Consider the following 27,830-nt stretch of genomic DNA (forward strand, 5'->3'; position numbering starts at 1 on the left):
TTTATTTATTTATTTATTTATTTACTTATCCACCCACCCATCTCAAATTCATGACTCTGGGCAGCTAACAACAGTTAAAAACATCATAAAACACATAACTATAAAAACAACACACATAATCAGCAGCCAGGATAAACCCGAACCACCCCCAATAAATCAACAGAACCGCTGCACAGGCTCTGCCACCCATCTGTATCCCCAAGCCTTGAAGGCCATGAGAAAGGCCATCAGGACCAAGCTCATGTCAAAGAGAGGGTGCTGCAACAGAAAAGGCTCCCTTCCCAGGCCCCGCCAGATGGCATTCCTAATAGACAGGACCCAGAATATATCTCTCCTGCCAGACCTAATCCTAATGGGACGAGTGGCCATAGTTGGGGAAGAGGCAGTCTCTCAGATAACCCAGCCCCATGCCATATTAAATTATGCAGAGTAAATACCAGAGTATTTAGTTATACTAGGGTAAATTATGTTATTTTCTATTAGAAAAAAATAAACACTCAAAAAGTTAGAGCATGCCACTAAGACATATGAACATAAGCAGAATTCAGGTTTAGTAAGACATCATAGCCAAGAGTCCCCCATTGGGGGGAGATGGGCGGGGGAGAAATTGAATAAATAAATAAATAAATAAACAAACAAACAAACAATTTTAAAAAGTTTTTAAGCCTCATTAGGGCTTCTCAAATAAGAACATTGGGGATTCCATTCATTTGTTCATGGGGAAGCTGGTAAGAACATGCAAATCCAATTCTTTTCAAGTCTGTAGTGACATTATCTCATAAAAAATAAGGATTCAATTATTCACAACAGTAATGGAGCACCAAAGGATGGGGTTCAGATCCATGCAATATATGGACAAATTCCACACCTTTACTTCTTCCTCAAGCTGCCTTTTCAACTCTTCAATCTGCTGTGTGAAGGCTTGTTTGCCTCTTGTGAGTTGAGAAATCAATGCGTCTTTTTCCTCTACTTGGCGGGACAGTTCACCTAATGAAAGACATTTGCTTATAATGATTGATTGATTGATTTTTAAAAATAATTTGTTTTATAGTGGTCACAAATAACAAGAATGTCTAAACCTAGCTGCTGCACATTTATTTGACAGCAAGTCCTCTTGAAATTAGTAGGATTTATTTTCAAACAGGTGTAGAAACAGGTGGGGAGCTAGTTTGGTGTGGTGATTAAAGACACTAGGCTAGAAATTGGGCAACCGTGAGTTCTAGCCCTGCCTTAGGCATGAAGCCAACTGGGTGACTTTCAGCCACTCACTCTCAGCCCTAGGAAGAGGGCAAGGGCAAACCATTCCTGAAAAATTTGGGCAAGAAAACTGCACAAACTTGTTTAGGCAATCACCATGAGTCAAAAAGGAAGGAAGGAAGGAAGGAAGGAAGGAAGGAAGGAAGGAAGGAAGGAAGGAAGGAAGGAAGGAAGGAAGGAAGGAAGGAAGGAAGGAAGGAAGGAAGGAAGGAGTTTTAAATTCACACACTTGAATCAGGAGGATTCAAGTGTATTATAAATGCAATAATAAGGTCTTTAATGGCTAAACATTACAAAATAACATAATTTGCTCCTCTATGTTACCTGTTTCTGTCTGCAAACGTGCTCTTTGAGCACTGAGGTCATTAATTGTGCGCACATGTTCTTCCTCCTTTGTTTTAATCTCACTGAGCTGGTCTTCTAATGTACGGCTTATCTTCTCAAGATTTGCCTAAATGTAAAATGTCAAAAATAGAAAAAAAAATGGAAAGTGGCCTTTCATATATCAAGCACATGGTTCTCCATAGAGACTTTTAGCATTTCTTTAAAGATAAAATAGACAGCTCCCAATGTCTTTTGTCTTTCACTGATGCTAGCAGTGTTACACTAGAATTAAAAAGGAAATATCAGACAGGGGAGGATGTAGGAAATGAATTTACATGATAAATCACAACAGTACTAAAATAGTTATTTCTGTTTTATAATATTGCTAGATCAACTTTTGTCCTTTAGAGTTCAACAGTATGCCAAGGATATAGTACCAGAATTTGCTTCAGAAGGATAGTTAATCACAAAGCAATTTTTAAAAATCATGTCCTCATTTTTAAAAATCATGGCCATCACCTTAAAACCAACAGTGAGAAGAAATGTCTTCAGAGTCCATCACTGGGGCGACATGTTCCTATGCCTTTCATTCAGCCCATCACACATTACAAAGTAGAAATCATGTTTGGCCCAGAATATTATGCAGATAAGTGTATGATCTGTTGTAAGCACTTCTTATAATCTTAAGTTATATGTAAAATATTTGTAAGTATCTTTAAAAATGATTTTAGAATTTGGAGATTCAATGTAAATATGAATTGCTTACTTATTGTACCGTATTTTTATATATGCATATGCTTACGTAAGAAACGCCTAAGAATTATTGAAACTTGCTCTGCCCACTTTTTTAAATAAATCAAATGATGTGAATAATGTTCTGACTCTGTCCAACAAAATAGAAACATTGTCTACACTGCTAGAGCATACTTTAGCTTTAGAGACAGACTCCATATTGCTGGCAAGATCATCAATCTCCATCTTCAGTTCACTCTTCTCCTTCTCCAGCTTCTGCTTCACACGCTGCAGGTTATCAATTTGTTCCCCAAGTTCAGCTGCACTGTCTGCGTGCTTCTTGCGGAGGGCGGCTGCAGTGGCTTCATGCTGCAATGTGGCCTCTTCAAGGTCCCGGCGCATTTTCTGGAATTCTGCCTCACGTTTCTTGTTCATCTCAATCTGAGCTACAGTTGCCCCACCAGCTTCCTCCAGACGCTCACTGATCTCTTCAAGTTCCCTGGAGAGATCAGCCCGCTGTTTCTCTGCTTTGGCGCGAGATGCCCGCTCTGCCTCGATCTCCTCTTCCAATTCCTCAATGCGAGCCTAGAGAAAAAGAAGCAGCCGTGAACCCTGACAACTGTCTCCCAGGGTCTTCATTCTCCCAATCACAAAGGAGCCACCCTCTGACAGACCTGCAGCTCCTTGATCTTCTTCTGAAGCTGGGAGCCCAGGGCCTGCTCATCTTCAATTCTGCTCTGGAGTTGACTGATTTCAAAGTCTTTCCTTTTCATAACAAAACATGATGGATTAGCCTCCAAATTAAATGGTTAGGAAACTCCACTTAGCACAAAGATCCATCACAATGGGCATAACTACTTACTTCTTCAGCTTTTCATCCAGCTGCTGCTTATCATTTTCCAAATCCATTGTAGATTCTTGAGCTAGCTTCAAATCCCCTTCTAGCTTCCTCTTAGCTCTTTCAAGGTCCATGCGAAGTTTCTTCTCTTGCTCCAGAGACCCTTCAAGCTGAACACAGAGAGATCACAATGATAGTGCCGTCACAGCACCACCTCCACCTGAGACCGGTTCTTCCCCAGAGATGATAGTGTGCTTACATCATCCACTTGCTGTTCCAGCTTGGTCTTTGCTTTGGTCAGAGTGTTCACTTTGTCCTCCTCTGCCTGCAGATCGTCCAAGGTCTGTTGATGGGCCTCTTGCAGGGCTTTCTTCTCCTTGGTCAGTTTGGCAATGGTCTCATCCAAGACCGCCATCTCTTCTGTAAGGTTTTTCACCTTTGAAAGTTGAACAGACAGGGTTATAATCTTCTACTATGCTCTGAAATGGCAATGGTATATAGTAATTTGATGTCAGTATGTTGTTGTCCAGTACCTTGTTTTCTGTAGCATGCTTCTCCTTTTCAACCTTGGCCAGTGTCAGCTCAAGATCATCAATGTCTTTCTTCAATTCTGAGCATTCGTCCTCCAGTTTCCTCTTCTTGGCTGTCAACTCAGCATTCATTTCTTCTTCATCTTCAGCCCGCTCAGTCAGCTCCTTAATTTTAGCTTCCAGTTGGATTTTGGTTTTGATTAACTGGTCACATCTCTCCTCAGCATCTGCCAAGCCATCAGCTTCCTATTGGGGGAAAACATAGGCCATTTTGATAAAATAAGTTTCCTGATTAAAATATTTGCACACATGCAAAATTACTTACTCTAGTGGAGAAAATAACATTTCACTAAGAAATATTAGTGAAGATCAGCTCTCAGTAGTTATATTAATTGGAACAATAATCAAAGGTAATTAGTTCTTGCATACTGGGCAAGTCAATATGATGCACAAAATATATTCACTATTTATTATTTATTTGATTTGTGATGCTGCCCAATTCCAACTGGCTCTTTAATGAACATTGGTAGTGTTAGTTGACAAAATGTAAAAAGAATAATAGTTTACCTTATGTAGCTTTATGTGTTAGATCATCTACTGCTTAATTACAACAGTTTGAAACAATATTACAGATATACAATAAGTAAGTAAGATTCTAAGTATATGTAGCAATATGGGGAAATATCTTAATAATCCCAAATATTTTCAGTGAAGTTTCATCTGCAAGCTTTAAATTACTGCTCACTAAACTACACTGGACTGTTCAATAGGTCAACAATATTTAATATCTAACATGCTTACAGATTGGACTTGAAGTTGCAAGTCGTTTTTCTCCTGCATCAAGGACACCATTTTTTCTTCCAGTTCCTTCACTTTGCCCTCTGCCTTGGCAAGCTCTTCCTTTGTTTTCTCAAACTCTTCCTTCATGTTGGCCATTTCCTTCTCTGACTCAGCACTCTTCAGCAGGGGCTTGATCTTGAAGTATAATTTCATCCAAGGCCAGTGCTTCACATTCATGAATGAACGAATATTGTACTGAAGAGTGAAGATGGATTCTCTGGAGGGAAGGCAAAATAAAATTGATATGTTTAGCAGAAACCTGGAATATATATAATTTGGTCTATATTTCTGTAATACAGAACCAAGCTCTCTGCTTAATCACCATTCTTATCCAGTTTCAGGATAAGGCGTTAGTTTGATATATTGTACAACACATTGGCCAACTGTCATCAGATTTTAACATATTTCCAATTTTATATCTCTAGGAGCAATAAAGAAATGAAGGACTTAAAAATGGGATTGGCACAAATAAATCTCAATACTTGGATATCTCTAAATTTGCCCAGATGGCCTTCTGCTTTTTTTGACACAAGTGTGTTTTGTACATATTATACACACCAATTTATACTACACTGCATTTATATAATTTTCACTAACATAAGTTAAAGAATATAAGATGTAAGAAATATAGATTAATGCTACTTCACAAGGCTTTTAAGATGGATTTTTTAAAAAATTGTACAGATAAATGTGAAATAAATATATGCTTTAAATGCACAATTATTGCCATGTTGCATAATGAACTATTCTGAGGACCTGAGATTTATCATGCCTACTTACATCATGTATTTGTGACCTCTCAAATTTGCTATTGCTAAATGTTCTTAAATTGCTCTATACTATATATTATAGTCAGATGTGGATGCTACAGTGATTTTCCAAATGTTACTATGGTTCATGGTTCACAAGCTATCTGTTTGGATATTGTAGGTGATCCCGATATGTGTCTCTGTGTGTATGACTTTTTATTTGTAATAGCAAAACTCTACCTTCGTTCCATCATTTTCTTGAACTCACTCCTTGCTAAGAACCCACGACACATAGCTTGGGTACGTGTAATCAGCTGTGCTAGCTTTTCATCTCTCATCTCCTCCAGAAGACCCAGAAGACCAGCTTTGAAGAACACCTGGGGCGTGAAGAGAAAATATAATAAAGAATTGTTCCCATAAATAATGTTGCATTCATGAGTCAAAGAGTCATCTTACCTTGGTGTGGCCAAATTTATATTGTGTATGATCAACATCAATGGATCCAAGAAGTTTCTCAGAAGCCTTCTTGCTATCTATGAATTGTCCCTCTGGAATGGCACTTGCATTTAGAACTTTGTATCTGTTAAAGAAAGCAGAGGTTTCAGCTGCTTATCATTGGAAGCCATAATATTAAGAAGACTCTTGTGGATGAAACTCATTTTGGTAAATAACCACAGAAAAGATTATCAGACTACCTTTCCCTTTCTTCCCCCCCCCCCCCCCCCACATACACACAGTCACAGTCTGATTCTGTAATGAGAATCTATGATGTCTATGGGGAGGATCAAAACTTGTATATGACACCGAAGTATGTGGAAAAGAGCATGAGACTTGCATTATGACGCATTTCCACCAACTTGCCAGTTTTGCACCCCCCCAACACCTCCCAGGTGACACTCTTGATAAGAGCTCTGTTTAATAGCATCTATTACTAGGAAGGCTTAGGTCACACACAAGAACTCTACTAAGTATCCTGCTTTCAAATGGAACATCTCTCTATAGCCAATGATGGCAGCAAAATGTAACTGTTTCTTCCTGGGTTTTCAATTCAGAGAACTGAAAACTTGCCTCTAGTGAAGGGGAGGTAGTGGGTATCTGTTCACTGTTTGATACGAGTCATTTCAATCAGTGTGAGAAGAAACTCTCAGACCTACCAGCTATGACTACTTCCCAAAAGCAAAAAGATTGGCCAATGTGATTGTGTTTGCTAGAGAGTTTTTACCAGTGTCAACTTTTCATCATGCTTCCAAATGCTTTTGTTAATGCAAAGTAATACATATAAGTATGTTGAATATACTCAAGTCTGTGCAAATAAAAATCTGAAACTCTTGAACCAAATGCATAATTCTTCATCATATATTCCAAATTCCATTCTGTAACATGAAGAGTTACAAACAGGAGTAATAAGATTTTGTTGTGATTTTTTCCCCTTATATTCTTAATGTAAGTTATATGATTTTATTTATTTATTGTGCCTTCCAGTCAGTCCTGACTCCTAGCAACTACATGGACACATCCCTGCAGTTTTCTTGGCAACATTTTCTCAAATGGCTTACCATTTCCTTTGTCCTAGGGCTGAGAGAGAGTGATTGGCTCAAATTCAGCCAGTTGGCTTCCATGCCAAGGCAAGACTAGAACTTGGGTGTCTCTGCTCCTAGTCCACAGCCTTAACCACATTACCATATGGCACTAGTGATATTCAATAATTCAAAGCCACTAAAATGTATTGCTGCAAGGTAGAGACATCAAAAACAACTAAAGACCAAACAAGTCAGTAGCTGGAAAATTGTCTGACCTCTGTTTGAAGTCACCATAAATGATCCTGCTGGGGAACCCCTTCCTGCAAATTCGGATACCTTCTAGTACACCATTACATCTCAGTTGGTGCAAGACAAGCTCATGTTCCATGGCACCTTAGAAAACCAAAGAAAAAAAGCAGTTATAATGCATACTGTAGGTGGATTACATTTTTCTTTTTAAATCAAAATACAGTTCTGCACCTTACCAGGAGTTTTAGTTTCATTGGGGATGAGGCAGCGCACAAAATGAGGGTGAGTGCTCCTCAGATTGGTCATCAGCTTGTTTAAGTTCTCCTGTGAGATTTGAAAGCAAAAACTTATTTTCTTAAAAAAAAAAAAAAAGCATCTTTATCTATTAAGAAAAAACTAAGGAATGAGCTCCAAATTTTGCCATAGATAGCTGAATGAATGAATGAATGAATGAATGAATGAATGAATGAATGAATGAATGAATAAATAAATAAATAAATAAATAAAATACTGTGAGTTTTCCCCACATTCTCACAAACACCCTTTGTCATAATTTAACACTTTTGCACCATTCTGTACCAGTTAATATTCAGACTGTGGTACATTGGTTACATTTTTTAGGACGGTGCCTGTTCTTTATATTTGGAGAGCCTGTTATAGATACCTTAATTAAATGCTGCTGGGATTAATAACTGTTTCACAACTCAGTGGCTTAAAAGAAAAACAGCTCAGTTGTGAACTGTGTTCAGTCCCTATAATCTTCACTGCGATGTGTTCTCCCCTTAAGGACCATTGGTAGACTTGAATTGTTATAGAATGCTTTGGCCTAACATTCAACTGTACTTATCTTGTTTTTCCTCTTCTGAGGAGGCTAAACGTGTTTATTGCTCTATCAGCTTATGAATATTAAAAGCTGTTTTATGTCAAGTTAATCTATGTAGCCAAATGAACTGGCAAGAGCTCTGCCGTTGAGCTCTTTTCCTATCTTCCACCCTGGAAAGCCACTGCCAATCAGGGACCTGACGGTGGCTCTCCCATTTGCAATTCTGCAGATGCCAGAAATTGCTTTCTGTGTGTGGCAGTAAGGCATATATTCTATCTCTCCCCCATATTCTACCCCCTGCAGATATCCTACGTTTGTACAGAGAGGCATATCATTGCTGTGTGAGTGTCCAACAAGGAATAAAGAATAAAACATCTGAGTTCTGTACCCTGAAAAGGGCAGAGACCGTCTGGAAAGAAGATCCCTTCTTCTTTGCAGCCTTTTTGCCCTCTGGAAAAGAAGAAAAGGGGGCGGGGAGGACTACAATTAGACACTTTTATCTGGGACTTAATTATTCTGCAGCACAGGTAACTAACGATAGTTATATCACATTGGTTGTGTTTCAGTTTGTTGAGCAAGATATATCAGTTTATATGTATGTGATGCTAGCTGTACGGACTGCAGCTGGTGAGGCAGGGATTAAAGCCAGGCAACATTATTAGCCCAACTCTGATCAGATGTCAGCCTTTCAGGTGGGAGACAGAACAATTAAGATTCTGTTGATCTGAAAAAAATAGGAGGAAAAGGCTTAAGATTGAAAATATTCCTTGCTCTCTCATAGGCTTATCTTCCATGTATCTATGACTTGTTTCATGTCTTTAGTATGAACTTCTCATGCTACATGCAAATGCTACTCATGCTACATCCAAATGTGTCTGCAGTTAGTTACTGCATGTGGGCCAGGTTTCTGAAGAAAGGAGTTTTATTGCAGGGACTGATGTGAAGTCTGTTACTAAACCACACTTGGTAGGTTCACCCGTCATGCTAATCCAAAAACAGTGAAGCGTACTGTGGCTTAGCATGTTTGAACCAGATCAGCTCATCATATTTACTTGCATTTATTTGAAGGTTACATATTTGGAGTTTTTGTGGGAGAAAATTAAAAGTGTAGTATAGGCGAAGAGATTTCAGCATGACACCCAGTGGGTGATTTGGGGTCAGTGTGGGTCATTTGGCTAGTCTGTCTCTCATCCCAATCAAGCTCATAGGGTTGTCATGAGGATAAAGCTCTCAGAGAAAAAGTGAAACATAAGTACTTTAGCCAATGTTAATGTTACGGTAATTTATAGAACATGGGTTAAGGTTGTGCTGAAGTATGGGCTGAGGGTCTTTAGGAGAAGCCAAAGGACTATAAAGACTGCATATGTATTCAGTTTTATTTGTTAAGCAAGTTTTAGGAAATATCTGATTGGAGCTATGTTAAGGCAGACTGCACCACCTTTTGGGGCTGATGGGCACATTTGAAAGGTTGAGAATGTGGACACTCTTGCGAAATGGCTGTTGGGGGCTTGCCCATTCACAAAAAGCTTGCTACTGGGGACATAATCATTTACAAAGTACCAATTTATCAGAATGGTGTCTTCAGGATCCTCTGGACATCAAGTATAAGATATGTGATTTTTCAATCTTTAGGTTTACGAATATGAGCTCCTTGGCTGGGCATTCCCTAACCTGTATAGAAAATATTCCTTAAGCTTACAACTATAGGCTGCCCACACAGCATACTGAACTACAAATTAGCGAACCACATTTCAGCCCACTACATTGTATAACCCAGCCCTTGTGGCTAGTTTATGGTTCGCTCTAGCATGCTATCCCCCCCAAAAATGGATAAACTGACTAAATTATCTAATTCATTCCGTAATTAAGGCTCACTTTATCTAGGTTGTAAAAATGCACTAGATGGCAGGAAAGAGATGCAGAGAATCTGACTCTTTGCTGCCATTTAGTGTAGATATGACACACTACAATATTTCAGTGAGAACAATGATCCTGAATGTCACAAGCTAAGTTGGTTATATCACAGCAGTGATATGTTGTCTACCAGCTAGATCTTTGCTCATTTGACTTCTTCCTTGCAACTTCCATTATGTGAAGAAGGGGGACAATGAGAAGAAAATACTATTCAAGGCTAAAGATGGGATTTTTAGCTCAATGTGCAGTGTCAAGCAATCTGTTCAAAAAATGTAAAAAGAAAAACACTGGCTACCATTGCACTACCTCTGAGTGTGCATCTGGGGATAGTACTGAAGTATTCCTTACACGGGCAGCTGTTGTTACTCCTCAGAATGATGTTTATGAATCTGTTTCAAGTCCTAAGAATTACCTTCCGCTGGACGGTCAGCAAACAGTAAGGCCAGGGTCTTCATGGAAGATTTCTGATACAGACCCACCACCGTTTCATTGAGGGGGTCCTTGTTCTTGTCCAGCCAGCCACTGATGTTGTAATCGACAGTGCCGGCATAGTGTACCAGTGCAAAGTGAGCTTCAGCTTTCCCTTTCCCCGGCTTTGGTTTCTGGAAATTGTTGCTCTTGCCAAGGTGCTGGTCATAGAGCTTGTTCTTGAAAGATGTGTCTGTGGCCTTGGGGAACATGCACTCTTCTTCCAGGATGGAGAAAATGCCCATGGGCTGTAAGGCAATGAGAGAAAGAGAAGTTGCCACCACATGGACTCTATTGTTATATATTATCTCAAATAATGTCATAGTATTGGCCATTAGAGCCAAAAAGAATGGCTTTCTCTTGATAGCCTACCTATGAAGAAATATCATTAACAGAACAAACAAGCATTTAAAACATCTTGAGTAGGAAACATTGTAACAAATACAGCTGCACCATAAAGACTATAGTTATGCTCGCAAAACTACAGCTACAACCAGGGGTACAACTTGCTTATGCCAAGACAGTTAAGGATCATTAGATGAAATTATGGCAAGTTTTGACAAAGACCTTCTCAATGAGTTCAATGCAGGCAGCCAGGTCCATTCCAAAGTCGATGAACTCCCATTCAATTCCTTCTTTCTTGTACTCTTCTTGCTCCAGCACAAACATGTGGTGGTTGAAAAACTGTTGCAGTTTCTCATTGGTGAAGTTGATGCACAGCTGCTCCAAGCTGTTGAACTTGGGGGGAAAGGGGAGCATTTGTTTTAAAAACACACAATGTATTATCTGTTCTTAATTTTGGTTTCCAAATACTTAACTATAAAGTATCTTTCATCTGTATGTCTGCATAAAACCAGTGTTTTGCTGACTTATAAGAACTTTTCTTCTGATACTGAATTAAAAACATGATTATTATCCTGAAAGATAGTTACAGATACTATAAGCAGAACTCATACTAATTTTTGACTGAATAAATTTGCTATATGTTTGTTTTAAATGCCTTTTATTTTCTCTTTTGTATTTAGAACTTTCTTTCTTGGTCATGAGTTTGCTAGTACCTTGCAGAGCTTTCTCCAGGTTGGCTAACTGTTCAATTCTGAATATATCTGCGGTCAATTCTATGCTTATGCATGTTGCCACAGTTTTTAAAAGTCTGCTGCAATGTTTTTTCAGTTGGAAATTGCAAAAAATTACAGCCTACGTTAGGAACTAATAAAGGCATTTCAGAACAAAGATGGCACAACAAAAAAGAATTAGAAAGACTGGATAACAAAAACCAGCTCCTTGGTCCCAAGGTTTCATTTCCTTACATCAAAAATCTCGAAGCCAGCAATGTCCAGCACACCGATGAAGTACTGTCTGGGTTGTTTGGTATCCAGTTGTTGGTTGATACGTATTACCATCCACAAGAACATCTTCTCAAAGACAGCTTTAGCCAGAGCACCAACATTATTATATACCTAGAAGAACAGGATATATACACAAATTGGTGACATATAAAACATAGAACAAGCACCTAAGGAATGTATTTAAATATCAAAGCTTTCCCTTTAATTTTATAAATAGTTACCTGCTGGACAGTTTGGCCTTTGGTGACAAATTCATTGCCAACTTTGACTCGGGGGTAGCACAGAGCTTTCAGCAGGTCTGCTGAGTTGAGATTCATGAGGTAGGCAGCCTTGTCCGCCACTGAGCAGAGTCGTGAAAGAAAGATATGATCACTGTGCATTAGAAAGGCTATAATTCAGAACTCTTCTAGAAGATCAAAACAATCTTGTCTTCAAACAGATTCTATCTATCAACTATCTATCTATCTATCTATCTATCTATCTATCTATCTATCTATCTATCTATCTATCAAATTTATATGGCCATCCATCTCATAAGAAGTGACTCTGGGCAGCACACAACAATCAAATAAAACAATAAATATATAAAAAGAATCATTATAAAAATATAAAACACTCATTATTAAAATTGAAATATAACTACAAGGCACAGGAGAGAGTGAATATTAACCACAATGGTGGAGCCATTTTAGAACGTCACTAGTTCAGCTTGTGGAGCAGAGATGTGACATGTGCTGTTCTGGGAGCACATGTAACTGCCCACGCCACTGCGTTCTGTACCAGTTGAAGCTTCTAGATACTCTTCAAGGGCAGACCCATGTAGAGTGCATTACAGTAGTCCAATCTGGAGGTGAGTAAGGCATGAGTGACTGAGAGCAGAGCCCCCCAATCCAGGAATGGGTGCAACTGGCACACAACATGAAGCTGTGCAAAGGCTCTCCTAGCCACAGCTGCCACCTGCTCTTCAAGCAGGAGTCATAAGTCTAGGAGGACCCCCAGATTGTGCACCAGGTCTGTCTGGGGCACTGCAACTACATTCAGCACCAAAGATGGCATAGTCCTAGAACTGGTAGGCCCCCAAATCCAAAGCCAGTCAATCTTGCCAGGGTTCAGCTAAAGCCTGTTGTTCCCTATCCAGACCCTCACAGCCTCCAGGCATAGAGGTAAGACATTCATGGAATCGCTTAATTCACCAGGGGTAGAGATATGATATCTCACCCCATGGCAACAGATAAGCACACCCAGTGGCTTCATGTAGATGTTAAATAGGAGAGGAGAGAGTACCAAACCCTGTGGCACTCCACATAGCAAGGGCCAAGGGCAGGATCTCTCCTTCCCAATCACCACTGACTGGAATCGACCCCGGAGAAAGGAGGCAAACCAGCACAACACTGGGCCATCCAACCCCAATCTTCTGACCCGATCCAGAAGGATACCATGGTCGATGGTATCGAAAGCCACTGAGAGGTCAAGTAGAGCAAGGATGGATGCACAACCCCCATCCCGCCCATGCCAGAGATCATCCAAAAGTGCGACCAATGCCGTTTCTGTCCCATACCAAGGTCTCAAATAATCCACTTCATCCGAGGTCCTCTGAAGTTGTTGTGCAACTATCTTCTCAACCACATTCCCCAAAAAAGGGAGGTGAGATACTGGATGAAAATTGTCCAGCATAGTGGGGTCTGGTGATGGCTTCTTGAGAAGGGGGAGAACCAAGTCCTCTTTAAGAGGCAAAGGTACAACCCCCTCACTCGAAGAATTAACCACCACTAGAATCCTCTCACATGACACACACACCCCAGTCCGCTTTCTCAAGCCAGGAGGGGCATGGATTTAAAGAGCAGGTGGCTGAGCTCACAGTCCTAAGGACCTGTCCACTTCCTCAGGTCCAACAGGTTCAAACTGTTCCCAGGTAACCAGGCAAGACTCCACCCCAGGCATCTCCTCTGGACCTGCAGCAAGGCCGGCATCCAACTATGAGCGAATCCAAGCAACTTTGTCTGACAGATGCTGAGCAAATTCCTCTGCAGACCCCTGCAAAAGGTTCTTCGGGCCCCCTCTACCCAAGAGGGTTCATGTCACCCAAAACAAGGTTGTGAGATGGCTCTCCATGGATGCAATAAGGGCAGAGAAGTACTGATGCTTTGCAGCCCTTACGACCACAAGGTAGGCCTTAATAGCAGCTCTAACCCATGTTTGGTCAAATTCATCCTTTGTTGAGTGCCAGCAATGCTCTAGATGTCTCTTCTCTTGCTTCATCTCCCTCAGCTCCTCTGTGAACCATGGGCAGTGACAGAATCCCAGAGAGGGGAGAGTTCACATGGGTGCAATTCGATCCAATGCCTCAGCTGCCCCCTTATTCCAAGCAGCAACCAAGGTTTTGGTTGGACTGTGCAGCAGACCAGCAGGAACAACCTCCAACTCCTTCTGAAACCCATTCAGGTCCGTCAGTTCCCAGGGATAGACCAATCTAAGGGTCCAACTCCCTGCAGTGAATAGTGGCACTAGAGAATCCCATGGAAATCAGGATGTGATCTGACCATGACAAGGGAGACACCAAGAGCTCCTCCAATTTCAGATCACATAGCTACTGCTCTGACAGGAACACCAGATCCAGTGTATGACCACCGTCCCATGTCTGGCTCTGGATGATTTAGGAGTTCATGGATTTGGTGGCCATGAACTCCTGAGCCACCTTAGACCCCACTCCTAGAGAAGGCAGGTTGAAATCCTCCAGAATCATAAGTCTGGGGAACTCCACTGTCAACCCAGAAATGAAGTCAAGGAGCTCAGGCAGGGAGGTTGCTATGCAGCAGGGAAGCTGGTTTGTACCAGCAACAATCCCAGCTGGTCTCTAGAGCCCAACTTAATGAACAGGGTCTCACATTCGGTGACCTGTGGTGCAGCACCCCTGAAAGCTTTAAGAGATTCCCAGATGACAATTGCCACACCTCTACCCCTGCACCTGAGTCTCAGCTGATACCACATCCAAAACCCAGCTGGGCATATCTCTGAAAGGGCTAACCCCCCTTCCGGAGTCATCCAGGTCTCGGTAATACATGCCAGGTCAGCCCTCTCATCAATGATTAAATCACTAATGAGGGAGGTCTTATTACAGACCAACCTGGCATTTAGAAGCAGCAGCTGAAAGGGCCACTGAAGATCTGCTGACTGGGTCTCACATTTCCTGAGAGTGGCCTGCTCCCTGTCTCCTACATATCTCCCCATGCCCATCACCACCACACTACTATGGCCCACCTCTGCCCCCCCCCCCGGGCAGTTCCATCCCCAAATCCAGGCCCCCAAGACCTAAGACCAGGGACCTCTTACTGTTCTCTCCAACCATACCTGGGAGGGGAAGCCGGACACCCCGAGGCACTTTAGCTTCACTAGCTCTCAGCCCCATCAGGGTACCCAGCTATCACCTCCCCACTTACCATAACACATACCCACACACACACTACAATGCATTCACACATGTTTACTCATAGGGACCCTCTCCTGCTACTCCCACCAGCTGATAGAGGATCCCTTCCATTCAGCCACCACCAATTCCTCCTCTGGCTCTCACCCAAGAGGAAGAATCAATTATCCATTCACAGTGGCAACTCAGTCAGCACATGGAGCCATCTCATTTTCTTTCTTCCTCCTTCTTTCTCAGGGCTACTCAGAGGAAAAGCAAAATTGGTCTCCAAGGGGGGAGGGGGGTCCACAGTAGCCTGCTACTCTACTGTAACACCCTCCCCCTGCCCAGCCACTGGCCACACCTCCAAAGCCCCAGGGTCCAGCAGCAAAAAAAGCAGATGGTACAGGAAGAAGCATCCAGCAGCAGCAGCAGCAGCAGCAGCAGCAGCAAGATGAGGGGTGCAGGAGGGGATTGTCTCCAAACTCAGCTGAGTCTGCAGGCACCGCCAAGTCCACAGACACAGTCGGAACACCCAGCACAGCAGAAGAACAAGCACGGCCTGTCCTCCGGCCCGCTTCTCAGCCCTCTCCTCCAAGACAGCCCAGAAGCCCAAAACTGCCACCAGGTCCAACCATTGCCAGGTTCAAGTTCAAAAAAGCTGAAGCCACAAACAAGGACAATTCAGCAGGTGTTGCCAGCAAAACACTGCAAAAGTGCTGCACAAAATGCCACAAAATGCCGCAAAACAGCAAACAGTGACAAAACAACAAACATGGCCATCTTCCAGCATGGCATGCTCCAGTCCGGTCTGGCCCACTCCTCCAAACCTCCAGCCCAAACAGGTTGAAAAGTCCACATCCATCCAGGTAAATGCCACCAAAAAAATATTCAAACACACCACAACAAACACGAGTACAGCCCAACTACAGCTCCCTCTGTCTCCGCCATCTTAATTATATAATATATGTGATACGTACTGTATGTCGCCAGCCACCAAATATGTTATGCCAAGTTATGCCAAATAGGCCATCCATAATTATCTGTTTTTCACTATCTTCCAATTTGATTAGCATTTTAACAATTGAATTGTTAAAATAATATATTATTGGGGGGGGAGAGAACCCTAAAGCAGATGTGTACAACTTCAGTCAGCTTTGTATGAAGTGGAGATGACCACACTCCCAAAGTTTGCAAGAAGTATATCTATCAAATAGGAAAATAGCAACTTAAAATACATCTTCATTTTCCCGTGTATTTGCTTCTAAAGCTAATCTTTTAAAAAGCACTGTGTCTTTGTTAGTCTGGTAAGGAAAATACTTATAATAAACTGCCATATCTTAGCAGACTACACAGCACAGTCCTGTAACTGATATGTTATACTGCATCCTCCGTATCATATTCTGGGTCTTAGCATGCAACGTTTGTCATTCTGTAGCTGAGCAGTATGAGGGATTTTTCAAATACCTTCAGTGCCGTCTGGCTCAGCCTGCTCCTCTCGCTGCTTCTGCTTGAACTTCATGTTCCCGTAGTGCATGACGGCTCCCGTCAGTTTGTAAATGGCTGTCTTTTCGTCAGCAGTGAAGCCCAGGATGTCAATGGCGCTCTGGCAATTGAATCTATAATCAAAATGCTGCCTGATCGCTGGAGGAAAGCAAGCTCTTCAATGCTAATCCCTATTTGGAGTTGGAGAACCTTTTAGTAATTAGTGGTCTGTCATTTTTTACTCCATAATGTCCATTCTTGAAGCAGTGCATCAAGAAATAACTTCATTTGAGAGGAAGAGGGATAGCAGGCTCTGCTGGTTCCCATGATTTCTTACACTCCCACACCTCCCCACCAAGAATGTTTTTGAGCAGTGCTAAACTATGATGTATCATTATAAAAAGAGAACAATCTGAAAGGGGGAATATCAAAACACTGATAGATGCTCATCTTTTTTTGCAGAAGCAGTAGCAATAAGTTTTGTTTAGAAGAAAGATGGAAGAAGGGAAAGTCTTGCCACTATTGCTATTGCTACTCCCTGAAGCTTTCTGACTGAAACATTTCACATTCCTTTTTATTAGGACATTTAAAAATAGTTTTGCCCCAACATAATTCCATTGAAAAGGGTACACGACAAGTGGAAATGTAATCAAGTTAATATTTCATGTCCTCAATTCTGCAAATTACTTACATCAGTTGCCATCAGCTCTTCCTGATCATTAATGCTGGCAACAGATATCTCACCCTGACTCACATAGTGATAGTCATATGGGTTGGTAGTAATCAGAAGCATTTCTGCATAAAAAGAAACACAAGCATGGCTTCATTTTCAAGCATCAGCCAATGTTGAGTGTTTAATAGTTGAAGTAGTCCTCCAAACGGATGCTTCTCCTTACCGATCAGCTCTGGCCTCTTGTTGGACATGATCTGATAAAAGATGTGGTAGCTCCTTTCAGCCTTGAGCTGGAAAGTAACTCTGGACTTCTCCAGCAGATCTGGCAAAGCAATGAAGTTGAATTAGTTAAGGAAGAAAGAAAGAGTCAGATAAACACACCAAGAAAGATCCCTTACAGGTCTCAATGTCTGCAGAAGCCAGTTTGCCAGTGGCACCAAAATGGATTCTGATGAATTTGCCCTTTAAAGAAGAGAAGGCATAACGTTAAAAATCCTGGGAGATGGAATTTGCATGTACTTTAGAGAGTTAACTTGCAAACATAGATGGCATTCAACTTTTCAGAAATGAAAGTTAAGTACTTGGTCACACTTTATACAGGACTTACAAAGCGTGAAGAGTTGTCATTTCTCACAGTCTTGGCGTTTCCAAAAGCCTCCAGCAAGGGGTTGGCACTGATGATTTGATCTTCAAGGGTGCCCTTCAGTGAAAATATCATTAGTTTTCATTTTTTTCAGTCACAGAGAAATTATAGGTATTCACTTTTTTTTTTTTTTTTTGCATAAAACACACCTGTATTTTGCCTTGTGGAACTGGTTCTTCCTTTTTCTTGTCAGTAGCAGCTGCAATGGTTGCAAAATACTGGATGACACGTTTCGTGTTCACAGTTTTTCCAGCACCAGATTCTCCACTATTGATCCAAAGAAGACTTCCATTAATGTGTCAGAAATCATTTCATTGAGATTCCAATTCCAGTTTACTAAGAAGTAGGGATGGGGGTTGACCTCATCTGCCCTCAGACCTGGGAAATTGGAAAGGCTTTCCAAGCCTGATTGAACTATAGGAAATTGCAGCTTTCATTCCGCATACTCTGCCTACCCACAAAATTTATATTAATTCTGGCTCAGCAAGACATAGCAAAAACTCATGCAGATGAATTAATTCTCTTCTGCAACTCTCTCAACTGTCCCATGCTGTTGTTTTGATGTTTTTTTCAAGTCTAGTTGCACCATAAAGTGAGAGGACAGATGGAGGAATCTCAGTTTCAAGCCTAATGGAGGTCAGGATTCAATCCTTTGTTTGTGTGTTCATGTGTGCGTAAAAGAGTACAAAAGAGTGTGTGCAAACCTCGGCTGGTACACCCACCTTTGGCCTTCTAGCTAAAATAATTTTCCCATACTTATTCTAAAGACTATAAGCATATTCATTGTCTGTTATACCAGACTAACTTCAATTGTTTCCAGTGCAATTTGGTGAAGAATCTTTGGAGCTGCTGAGTATTGTCGAGGAATTATTATTGTTACGGCATTTAAACTGAATGTAGTTACGTCCTGTGATACCCAAGAGTCCTGCAGTTTGTTTCAGAACAGAGAGCTAGTGGTCCTAATTTTATTCCAGAGCAGTCAATAGAACAAAAGTCAACCACTTAAGAAAGAATACTTACGTGATCAAAATGGACTGATTCTCGCGATCTGAAAAGAAGTTTTTAAAAAAGTGACTTGTAACTTTTTACAATTATATGACACATTTCAAAAAAATCATTTTTTTGATTTGTACCCTTCTCTCCCTACCCAAGACATGGAGCAAAGCTATTCTTAAAACAAAACATATCATTTTAAATATAAGTGAGCAGAAGAACATTATCCTCTAAATTTCTGAACTCGCTTTTCCCAATGTATGCATATAGGTGTCATAAATCCTAAATAAGTAGTTTTCATCTATTTCTCTTTGAGCAGTGGTCGTTTTAAAGGAGAAAGGACATAAGTAGGAAAAAATTAATTTTTCCTACTTAAGAGATTTGGAAAGAAAGTAAAAAGGCTCAGGACTCAATCTCTTTTAGTCCATCAGCAGGTTAACTGATTGGTGTGGCAGGAGAACCCAACAGAAGAAACATCATGTTTGAAAAAGGGCCAGATCAGGCTGTGGCCATGGAGGGGAGAAAAAAAAATCCGCAAAACTTGCCTCAACTAATCCTTTTGGGACAAGCCATTGGGCAACAGCTCAGCAACTTGGTGACTTCTTCATTCTAAGTACCCTTCTCTCCCTACCCAAGACATGGAGCAAAGCTATTCTTAAAACACATTTTAAGGTACTTTCAATTACTACTGTTGAGGGGAAATTTTAAAAATCCCATATCTATGAAGCATTTGCCATTCAGTGCGTTGCCTGTGTTCATTACTCCTTTTATAAAGGTGTGTGGATGCATCTTGTCACCTTTTCTTAGTCAATTTTCCAGGCTGTATTGAGAACCGTTGCCATCTTATCAGCATGATTCTGATACTGTTTTATTGCCTGTAGAGCTCACTGTGATTTCATTGCCGTATTTGTCTGTCTGTTTTTTGTATGTAGTATTTATTTTGTTATTTATTTGATCACAATAAATGTCTGTGGTTGAACTATTCTTAAGGGGCTGGAAAGAATTCCAGAAGCCATATTCCTCCTGTTTTCCCTGCCTCGTTTTTTTTCAGAGACACTCATCTACTCACCAGTTAACATGAACTGATACGCGTTGTCAGAAATGGAGAAGATATGGGGAGGGGCCTCTTGTCGCTTTTTGCCTCTGTAGGCAGCCACCACTTCTGGATTATACACTGGTAACCACTTGTAGGGATTAACAGTGACGCAGAAGAGACCTGAGTAGGTCTGCAAAAGTATAACACAAGTATCCACGTTTATTTGCTTGTTATATTCCTTGAACTCTAAGGAAACTAATCATGTATAAAAGACTTCTATGGAAGGGGGAAAGAGTGGAAAAGGGAAATAAATACATAAATAAATCAGACCAACTGAAACTTGGTGAACCAATATTTTATCTATTAAGTTTAAGATTAAAAACTCAACACTTCAATTTTCAGTACCGTGGGAGAAAGTAGTCCTTCCAAATATTAAAACACTGTCCAAAATTGGAAGTATGTCCTCTTTAGAAACCCATACATTTTCTCTCAAATAAGAAAGTACCATTTCTAAAATACTGTATATAATATAACATTACAAATGTGTCTTATTGTCTGGCTTTGATTTGCTCATTTCACAGTGTTGAGTCTGAGGAGCAAAATTCAAGTCCAAAGATAACATGCCCAGCATGTTCCTATTCCTTATTAAAGAGTTTCCTATAATATCCTAATCCTTCTCCTCAACATCATGATTCTTGAGGCTGATGTAGAGATAATTAAAGGTCATTTAAAGACGTTTTAGGGTTGTGGAGGAAAAAAATGAGGAAAGTTGGTGGGGAACAAAGGAAGACTGGGGAGCAGGAGTGGTAAACTAAAAAGGGCAAATTTGCCACACTAAGTTCTCAGTCATCCTGTGCCCATCTACTGTATTTCTTTTATCCATAGCATGATAGATATTTTCAGTGTAGCATGAAGGGAACAAAATCATATGTTCCATACTTACTAAAGGCTTATTGTAGAAAGTATGTGCACAGTACATAGTATTGTACAGAAACTGCTGTATCAACCCATAGAGCTCATGCATAGAGGTCTACTCCCCTCCCCCAGCATCACTTATATGCATAGAATAGCCCACCTCTTAGCTATATGAATGTTAATTGTGTGCAGAAATATGTGATCACCAAACTGATTTATAGACTATTCTGACAATGAAAAATCAGAGTCTGAATGATGCTTCAACAGGCTGTTTGTTGGAGGATGCTATCAAATCTGGACACTGGACTCCATGAACTTTACTTTGAGCAGTTTATTCTCCTCTTAATCTATGATAGTTATCCTGGAAGTGTCCATTTCTAGAGACCATGTAAAACATGCAGTCATCAATTGACTCTGTTATCATTAAAATCTCTATTGGGTATTTGTTCAGATTTTACATGAACCTGATGAGTCTTAAGAGATTGTACATTTATTATTTAAACCCACAATATTGCATTAGCAGAAGGCAGCAAACAGAAACCATGCCTGCACTCACATAGATCATCCAGGCTGCATAACGCTCTTTGAGGTTATACAGGACAGCAGGTTCATTGAGGTGGGTCATCATGGCCATGTCCTCAATTTTGTCGTATTTGGGAGGGTTCATAGGAAAGACTTGGTCATCCTTAACAGTCACACTCTAGGGAAGGAAAAAAAGTGGACAAGCTGACATCATCTTATAGAGGATAACTTTTGACAATAAGTTTCGTGTCTTTTACTCACTTCTCCTTTTTCAGTCTTGACTGTGGCTTTCCCTCCTTCTCTACTTTGTACAATGGCTTTCACATAGGATTCCTTAGCATCCACCACATAAACTGAGGTCTTGGCATCAAAGGGCTTATTCTGGGACTCAATTCTTTCCTTTTCTGACTTTCGAAGAAAGGAAGCAGCTGGCCCGAAAACTGCCATCTCAGCATCAGACGACATGGCTACAGTTTATAAGAGGCACCTCAGCAGTGAACACTATGGAGAGAAAAATGTTCCATCGGGTTATAGATACAACACAAGCTTTTCTGAAAGGCTAATTTAGTGTTTTGTTTTGTTTTGCAACCTTCCATCATGTGCACTTAGCAACTGCTTATGAGTACAAGACTCTTCTAGGTTTGATGGAAGCCACATCCTCTGCCAGAAGGAACCTATCTTTCCTTTTCTGGAGGGAGAGAAATTCACCCAAGAGTTAAGTTGGTTTAATATTTTTAAAATGTGTAACAGATAATAAATAAATGTCAGTAAATAAATATAGGCACATCACACCCTTGTATATATATCTAGTAATCCTCTCTTAAAATGTGCCACTTCAGTTCAGTTAGGAACTTGCAGACATTAATAAACCAGAATATGGTTTGAATCCTTCCCCTGTCATCATCATTACCATCAACTTTTTACTCAAGGTGTCCAAGAGTAAAAGTTAGAAATATAAACCGTGAATGAATAGACAAAAGATGTATGAGCTTAGGCTAGAGAATAGAGATAAAGATAGTGATAGAGAAGATACAGAGCTTGTATCCATCTCTTATGGGATAAATATTGCTTTTTTCCTTGGGATATATTAGTATTAGTTGCCATTTCCCAGTGAAACATGAACATCTGTTCCGTTCACAAAAGTGACATTCTAATGTCTGTTATTTTGCCTTTATGTCCCACTCAATTTTATATTCTATATGCCAGTTGGTAGAGCTGAACATCAACCCTGGAAGGAAATATAATTCAGCACAGGGCATAATAGCACCCTATTTCCCTACTGTATTCTATAAGCAATGGCTTTAGTTAAGTATAGGTAACAAAACAGGGCTCTACTGAGAATTCAGCAGGTATTTAAAAAAAAAAAATATTGAAACAGTGAAGCAGAGAAAGAAGTTGAGTATGTCGGTGGATGAAAAAAAATTGTGATTTATATGCAACATATCTCACAGAACAGCTATAAAACATTATCATATATATATAAAATATTTGATCACTGGATATTATTCCAATAGGGGATGAGTAAAGTAATGAAGGAACTGTGAATTTAATCAGCAACAAAAACTAATTCTATCTCCTGCATCCAGGCTGTCCTACTTTTGAAGTATGCATATTTCATTATTTTTTACTCTACTGTTTTGAAAAAGAGAGATTCACAAGCATGTTTATGTCTATGAAATTAAATACTGTCCCCTTTATCCCTCGGAATTAGAACGATTCCAGTCTCTCTTATCAGAAATTTGAAAGTGAAAGTACAGAAGCTTGCTTGTGATGCATCCTGCTGTGCATCTGGAAGTAAAGCATCTTCCAAAAGATTGTTACCAGGAAACCATGCTTTGTTATACCCAGCAAAATGATACATCTTTATTAGGTGTGATAGAGGTCCAGGACAAGATTTGTGCCTTCCTGATAAGTTCTGAAATAGAATCCAGTGTTCTGTCTCTCTTAAAGTATTGTAGTATTGCACTTTTATTTTTTTTAAAAATTAATTTCTGAATAGATTTGGGGATCCATTTATTATTTAATGTTTAAAAGTTTACTTTAAAAATGTTTTGCTTACATTCTTTTAATTCTCTCAGGGCTAGAATCTCCATTTTTAATGATTTGTTTATATTTAATGTGTATTAGACATTACATATCAACTACATTTTCAAATACAGGTTTATTTATATTATGGGAATTATAATATTATCTATATTATGGGAATTAGTATTGTTATGCCTTACCTCACCTTCTGCAAGAAGTTATATGCAGCCTCGAGGCAGGCCAACACTACCCAAAAAATAAATTTAAAAAAAAATGATGATTCTCTTTGTAATCCCAAACGTTCCAAGAATATGCATTATACAGATTGGAAATGTATAGACATATTCAAGAACAGGTCTGAATCTCACAGAGAAATTAGTTCCAGAGATGACAAGATGGCCCTGGGGTGTGTAGAATTCCAGGCCTGCCTGCGATCTTCCCTCCAATTCTAAGTTCATTCTTCACATGACTTACCTTGAATCTGTAGGCAAAGTACAGGCAGATCAAAGATAAAGCAGGTCCCAGAAACTCTTTTATAATATCTGCTCAGCCCATAGCACCTCCTCTGCCACAGGTCAAATATTTCTGGCCAAGTATTGTTTTGGCAAAGTTGACTGCAAACATAATTCTTACTCATATTATCCCTGGATATATTTAGAGTTGAGCCACTGCATTCCTGCAAGTGCCTGTATCATTTCTAAATATATTTGATGGAAGTCATTAACTTGTAACATTTTCAGTAAAAGTATCCTAATGTAAAACCGCTACTGACTACCCCTCCCATTGAAATCAGTTTTAAAAAGTTATTTAAAGAACCTTCATAACATTTAAATAGCTTCAGTAACATTTAAATGACTTTTTCTTAAACCATTTTCATCTGCACCTTTGCAGAAGTGAAATAATGCATGGTGTCAGTGCTACCACAAGATGAACATAAAAAGTATAATTGCCAAATATTTTATTCCAACCCAATTGTGATATGTCCAAAGCCTACTTTGCAATAAAATCATTTTTGTGAGAATAGGAAAACCTGTGTACTATTTTCAGACAACGCCTGATAAATAGTCATGATGACGGGTAAGGAATAGGAGACTTGGGGCTCTTGGCATGCCTTCTATGATTACCGTGGCAGTATTCATACACCCTCTGGACCATGCTTAGAATGTGAGTTATAAGGAGCATGTGCTCCGTAAGAGCGTGCAAGAGAAGAGGCTGGGAAGAGATACTTCTGCCTTGTAACAGCAAGCCAAAGGTTATTGAGAAAGAGATATGATGATGATGGAAAAATAAAAGAGTATAAGGAGCTTGAGGCTCTGGTATGCTGTAAGAAAGCATCAATGTATTTTCCCAAGTCCTGAGTGGCAAACTCAAACTTCCCTTTAATGTGTTCTTTCTCAGACACAATCCTTGGGAAATTCCACATCAAGCTAATTGGTTTCACCTTCTCCTTCCAGGAACTGTGCCATTCCTTCTCCATGTTCTATCCACCTTTACTCAGTATTGCTTGATCACTCTCCCTCAGCACTGTGATGTGCTGTAGGAGTGGGGGTTGCTTGCAATATTCCTCCTTTTTCACTTGTTTAGTGGGTTAAGTGCTAATGACATTATTACTCTAAGAGATGTGTTGGCCACTGAATTTCATCCTCCTCTTCCTTGACCCGCAACACAACCAATTATAAAGTTATACATCATTTAGCACTGATGTGCTTCACAAGCAGAGGATCTTATTGGTTAGAACTTTAGAAAAATTTTCCATTGTCTGCTTAATCAGTTACTGTTTATCCCTCAGAGATTAAGAAACCCATAGAATTTTGTCAAAACTCTGGGGAAGAAATCTACTTATAGATAGATAGAACATAAACTATCAACTAACTGCATATATTTCAAGCCTACATGGAGTTAGTTGATAGTTAATGTCATTTTCATTTGTGCTTAGCTAATTTCGATTTGAATTTAGGGTTTTGTTTTTGATTTAGATTAAGAACTGGATAAACAATGGCAAGAAACAATTCAGGCAAAAGTAATATCACTTACAGATGGTGTAAGGCCGACACCAAAAATAGCACTTCCATATGTGTGATGTGTGCTAAGTGATTCCATATGTGAGTTCATAATTATGTATTTCTCTGTCCTCTTATACATAAGCTGGATGTTTTAGTAGTAGAATCCTATGTACAGATTTTTCCCCAACAGCTAAGATTGATTCTCTTATTAGAATTATATACAGTTTTGTAACAGCAGGCACCAAGATCTACCTTCTGTTTGGTTGTCTAATAAATCACTATTCAAATTCCAGTTTTCCAAGATCTAATTATCGTTTTGCAAAACGACCAATACTATTTGTAGTATAGCTTGTATAACAAAGTTATAATGAACATAAAGTTTATTCTTATTCCCCCTGTGTGCTGTTTTCAGTTTAATTCATAACCAGTGTCTGTATTAGTTCCATTACATGTATTTTTAAAAGTTCTTTCATCATTGAGCTGATTCCTTAAAAACAGATGTATGACTAAGTACCAAGATAGTATTGAAAACTATTTGCTTAGGGACATATGATGGCTGTACAGTGTGTCACTATTCCATCCCCTCCCCCCATAACACATCTTCTATAGTGAGAAAACAGTAGTGAGAAAACAAAGGAAAAATGAAAAAGTAGATTATCTGGATACTTTATAAAATTATAAATGAGATAATATGGCTGGGTAATGAAAGTCTTATATACTCATGTTTCTGCCTCTTGAACTTTTGTGATGTTGGCAATTGTGTGCATCATTAGGATTAACCAAAAGCCAAGCCGCAGCTTTTGATCTCATAATTACAGTTCAGGGCAACTGTATACATTGCTGCTGGAACAAGAGGAAGCTAGGACAGTTTTGTTTTGGGGTTTGGGTGGGGTTTTTTATTTATTTATTTATTTATTTTGCCAATTTTTTTCACTGGGTTAGAGTTCAGAAGTAGTAGAAAAAACACATATCTTGAACTTGCATTGCTTTCATAAATACTATAAGATTAACTAACTTGTCCACATATATTCATGACCAATAAAAGTTTGGTCTTTCAGTTTCATTCTACATTCAGCTCTTGAACAGGCTTTAGCATAAAAATAGAAATATGTTCTATTTGGGCCTATTTAAACTAACATTATTTTACCCATTTCTTTTAAAAGATGTCATCTGCCTTTCCATTAAAATCTGTGACGCCTCTATTGCAAAGTTGAGAGTTACCAGGTTAAGGCTCCCCTAAATCAAGTTCAGTTTTTGATTAAATTCCATGTAGTTTTCTTGGCAACAAGATAGTAGGGGTTTGCCGCTGCTTCCTTCTACAGCTTTCTTTTCTTTTCTTTTCTTTTCTTTTCTTTTCTTTTCTTTTCTTTTCTTTTCTTTTCTTTTCTTTTCCTTCCTAATCTACGTACCTTTCCTGGTACTCAGCTCTCCAAACGAGTTTCCAATCCTATGTAGTTTTCTGAGATCAGCCAAGGTCCCTATATTCTGCTACCTGTTTAATTCCAACTACCAAGAGAAATCCAGTTTTACAGAAATTAATATAATAATTATGGGGATTATATTATGGAAATTATAATTACAGAAATAATATATTTCTACATTTATAGAAATAATAATATTAGGTATTAATAACACTCATTGAAATGTACGCATAATAATGGAAAGGAAATATGATAATTTGGAAGTACATAAATCCTCTCCAGTTTCTAGCATTAAATGGAATGAAAGAGAAGCCACGTCTGTTCTTAGTATGCAAAGTTCTCTACCATCTTTATTTTCTAGACATTGAGGCAAAATAAACAATAATTACAGGGAGTGACAAAGAGCTTCACATTTTGCGCTTCTCCTCAGTCACTTTGCAGTTTTCAGGTGAGTTTACTCTTCGCTTATAACCACCTTCTTATGCACTTCTCGGCTCTTCACCCGGAGTTTGTTCACCTGGGACTCAGCAATGTCAGCCCGCTCCTCAGCTTCTTCCAGCTCATGCTGAATCTTGCGGAACTTGGAAATGTTCACGTTGGATTGTTCCTCCTAAGAAAGCATAAAATTAAGTCCTTCCTTCTTTTCTGTTAGAATCAAATTTAATTGCCAGCTATACTGAGAAAAAGGTGCACAATAATTCTTCTTTGAACCTTTTTAAGGGCATAATGTTCATCTGAAATCTCAAACTAGATGCATGGGAAGAATCTCATGATGCTAAAAAGATTAATTCCATGAGGTTCTTCATTCATCAGAAGTGCATAAGAATAGGCTGACATTTTACAAACTCTCGTGCAAATAAAGCTTTATATTCACAGGAAATATAAAATGTGAGCTTTTCAAGACTAACCACCGTTATTTTATGCACTATGTATAACGTGTTTTAATTGTGCAGGGATACTTTTTTGGACTAGGTCCTTCTGTGTACTTACTGCCTCCTCAGCTTGTCTCTTGTATGATTTCACTTTAAGCTGCAATTTATCTACCAGATCCTGGAGTCTCAGAACATTCTTCCGGTCTTCTTCAGACTTTTTTTTAAGAAGAGGATATAAAGAATGGA

General features: G+C 39.5%; 1 protein-coding gene across 1 annotated transcript in view; it reads right to left on the bottom strand.

The window, feature by feature from the left end:
* Positions 1–27,830, bottom strand: part of LOC103063242 (uncharacterized) — a 58,076-nt gene that overhangs the window by 8,289 nt on the left and 21,957 nt on the right. The window contains exons 39-68 of the mRNA XM_088133653.1: positions 27,703–27,798; positions 27,171–27,322; positions 23,763–23,769; positions 21,525–21,734; positions 21,298–21,441; positions 19,860–20,016; positions 18,818–18,845; positions 17,947–18,064; positions 17,762–17,854; positions 17,553–17,616; positions 17,378–17,476; positions 17,173–17,276; positions 16,464–16,602; positions 11,815–11,933; positions 11,555–11,704; positions 10,812–10,982; positions 10,189–10,492; positions 8,251–8,312; positions 7,276–7,363; positions 7,066–7,183; positions 5,727–5,850; positions 5,511–5,647; positions 4,483–4,738; positions 3,685–3,927; positions 3,411–3,587; positions 3,176–3,321; positions 2,988–3,078; positions 2,509–2,898; positions 1,582–1,708; positions 869–987 (exon numbers count right to left, since the gene is read on the bottom strand). Of these exons, the coding sequence (XP_087989779.1) occupies positions 869–987; positions 1,582–1,708; positions 2,509–2,898; positions 2,988–3,078; positions 3,176–3,321; positions 3,411–3,587; positions 3,685–3,927; positions 4,483–4,738; positions 5,511–5,647; positions 5,727–5,850; positions 7,066–7,183; positions 7,276–7,363; positions 8,251–8,312; positions 10,189–10,492; positions 10,812–10,982; positions 11,555–11,704; positions 11,815–11,933; positions 16,464–16,602; positions 17,173–17,276; positions 17,378–17,476; positions 17,553–17,616; positions 17,762–17,854; positions 17,947–18,064; positions 18,818–18,845; positions 19,860–20,016; positions 21,298–21,441; positions 21,525–21,734; positions 23,763–23,769; positions 27,171–27,322; positions 27,703–27,798 (4,233 nt within the window). The remainder of the gene's footprint in view (positions 1–868; positions 988–1,581; positions 1,709–2,508; positions 2,899–2,987; positions 3,079–3,175; positions 3,322–3,410; positions 3,588–3,684; positions 3,928–4,482; positions 4,739–5,510; positions 5,648–5,726; positions 5,851–7,065; positions 7,184–7,275; positions 7,364–8,250; positions 8,313–10,188; positions 10,493–10,811; positions 10,983–11,554; positions 11,705–11,814; positions 11,934–16,463; positions 16,603–17,172; positions 17,277–17,377; positions 17,477–17,552; positions 17,617–17,761; positions 17,855–17,946; positions 18,065–18,817; positions 18,846–19,859; positions 20,017–21,297; positions 21,442–21,524; positions 21,735–23,762; positions 23,770–27,170; positions 27,323–27,702; positions 27,799–27,830) is intronic.

This window comes from Python bivittatus, unplaced genomic scaffold (assembly GCF_059951505.1).
Source record: "Python bivittatus isolate LINGU-HERP-01145 unplaced genomic scaffold, Pbiv_v1 ctg000080_np1212, whole genome shotgun sequence".
Taxonomy (NCBI): domain Eukaryota; kingdom Metazoa; phylum Chordata; class Lepidosauria; order Squamata; family Pythonidae; genus Python; species Python bivittatus.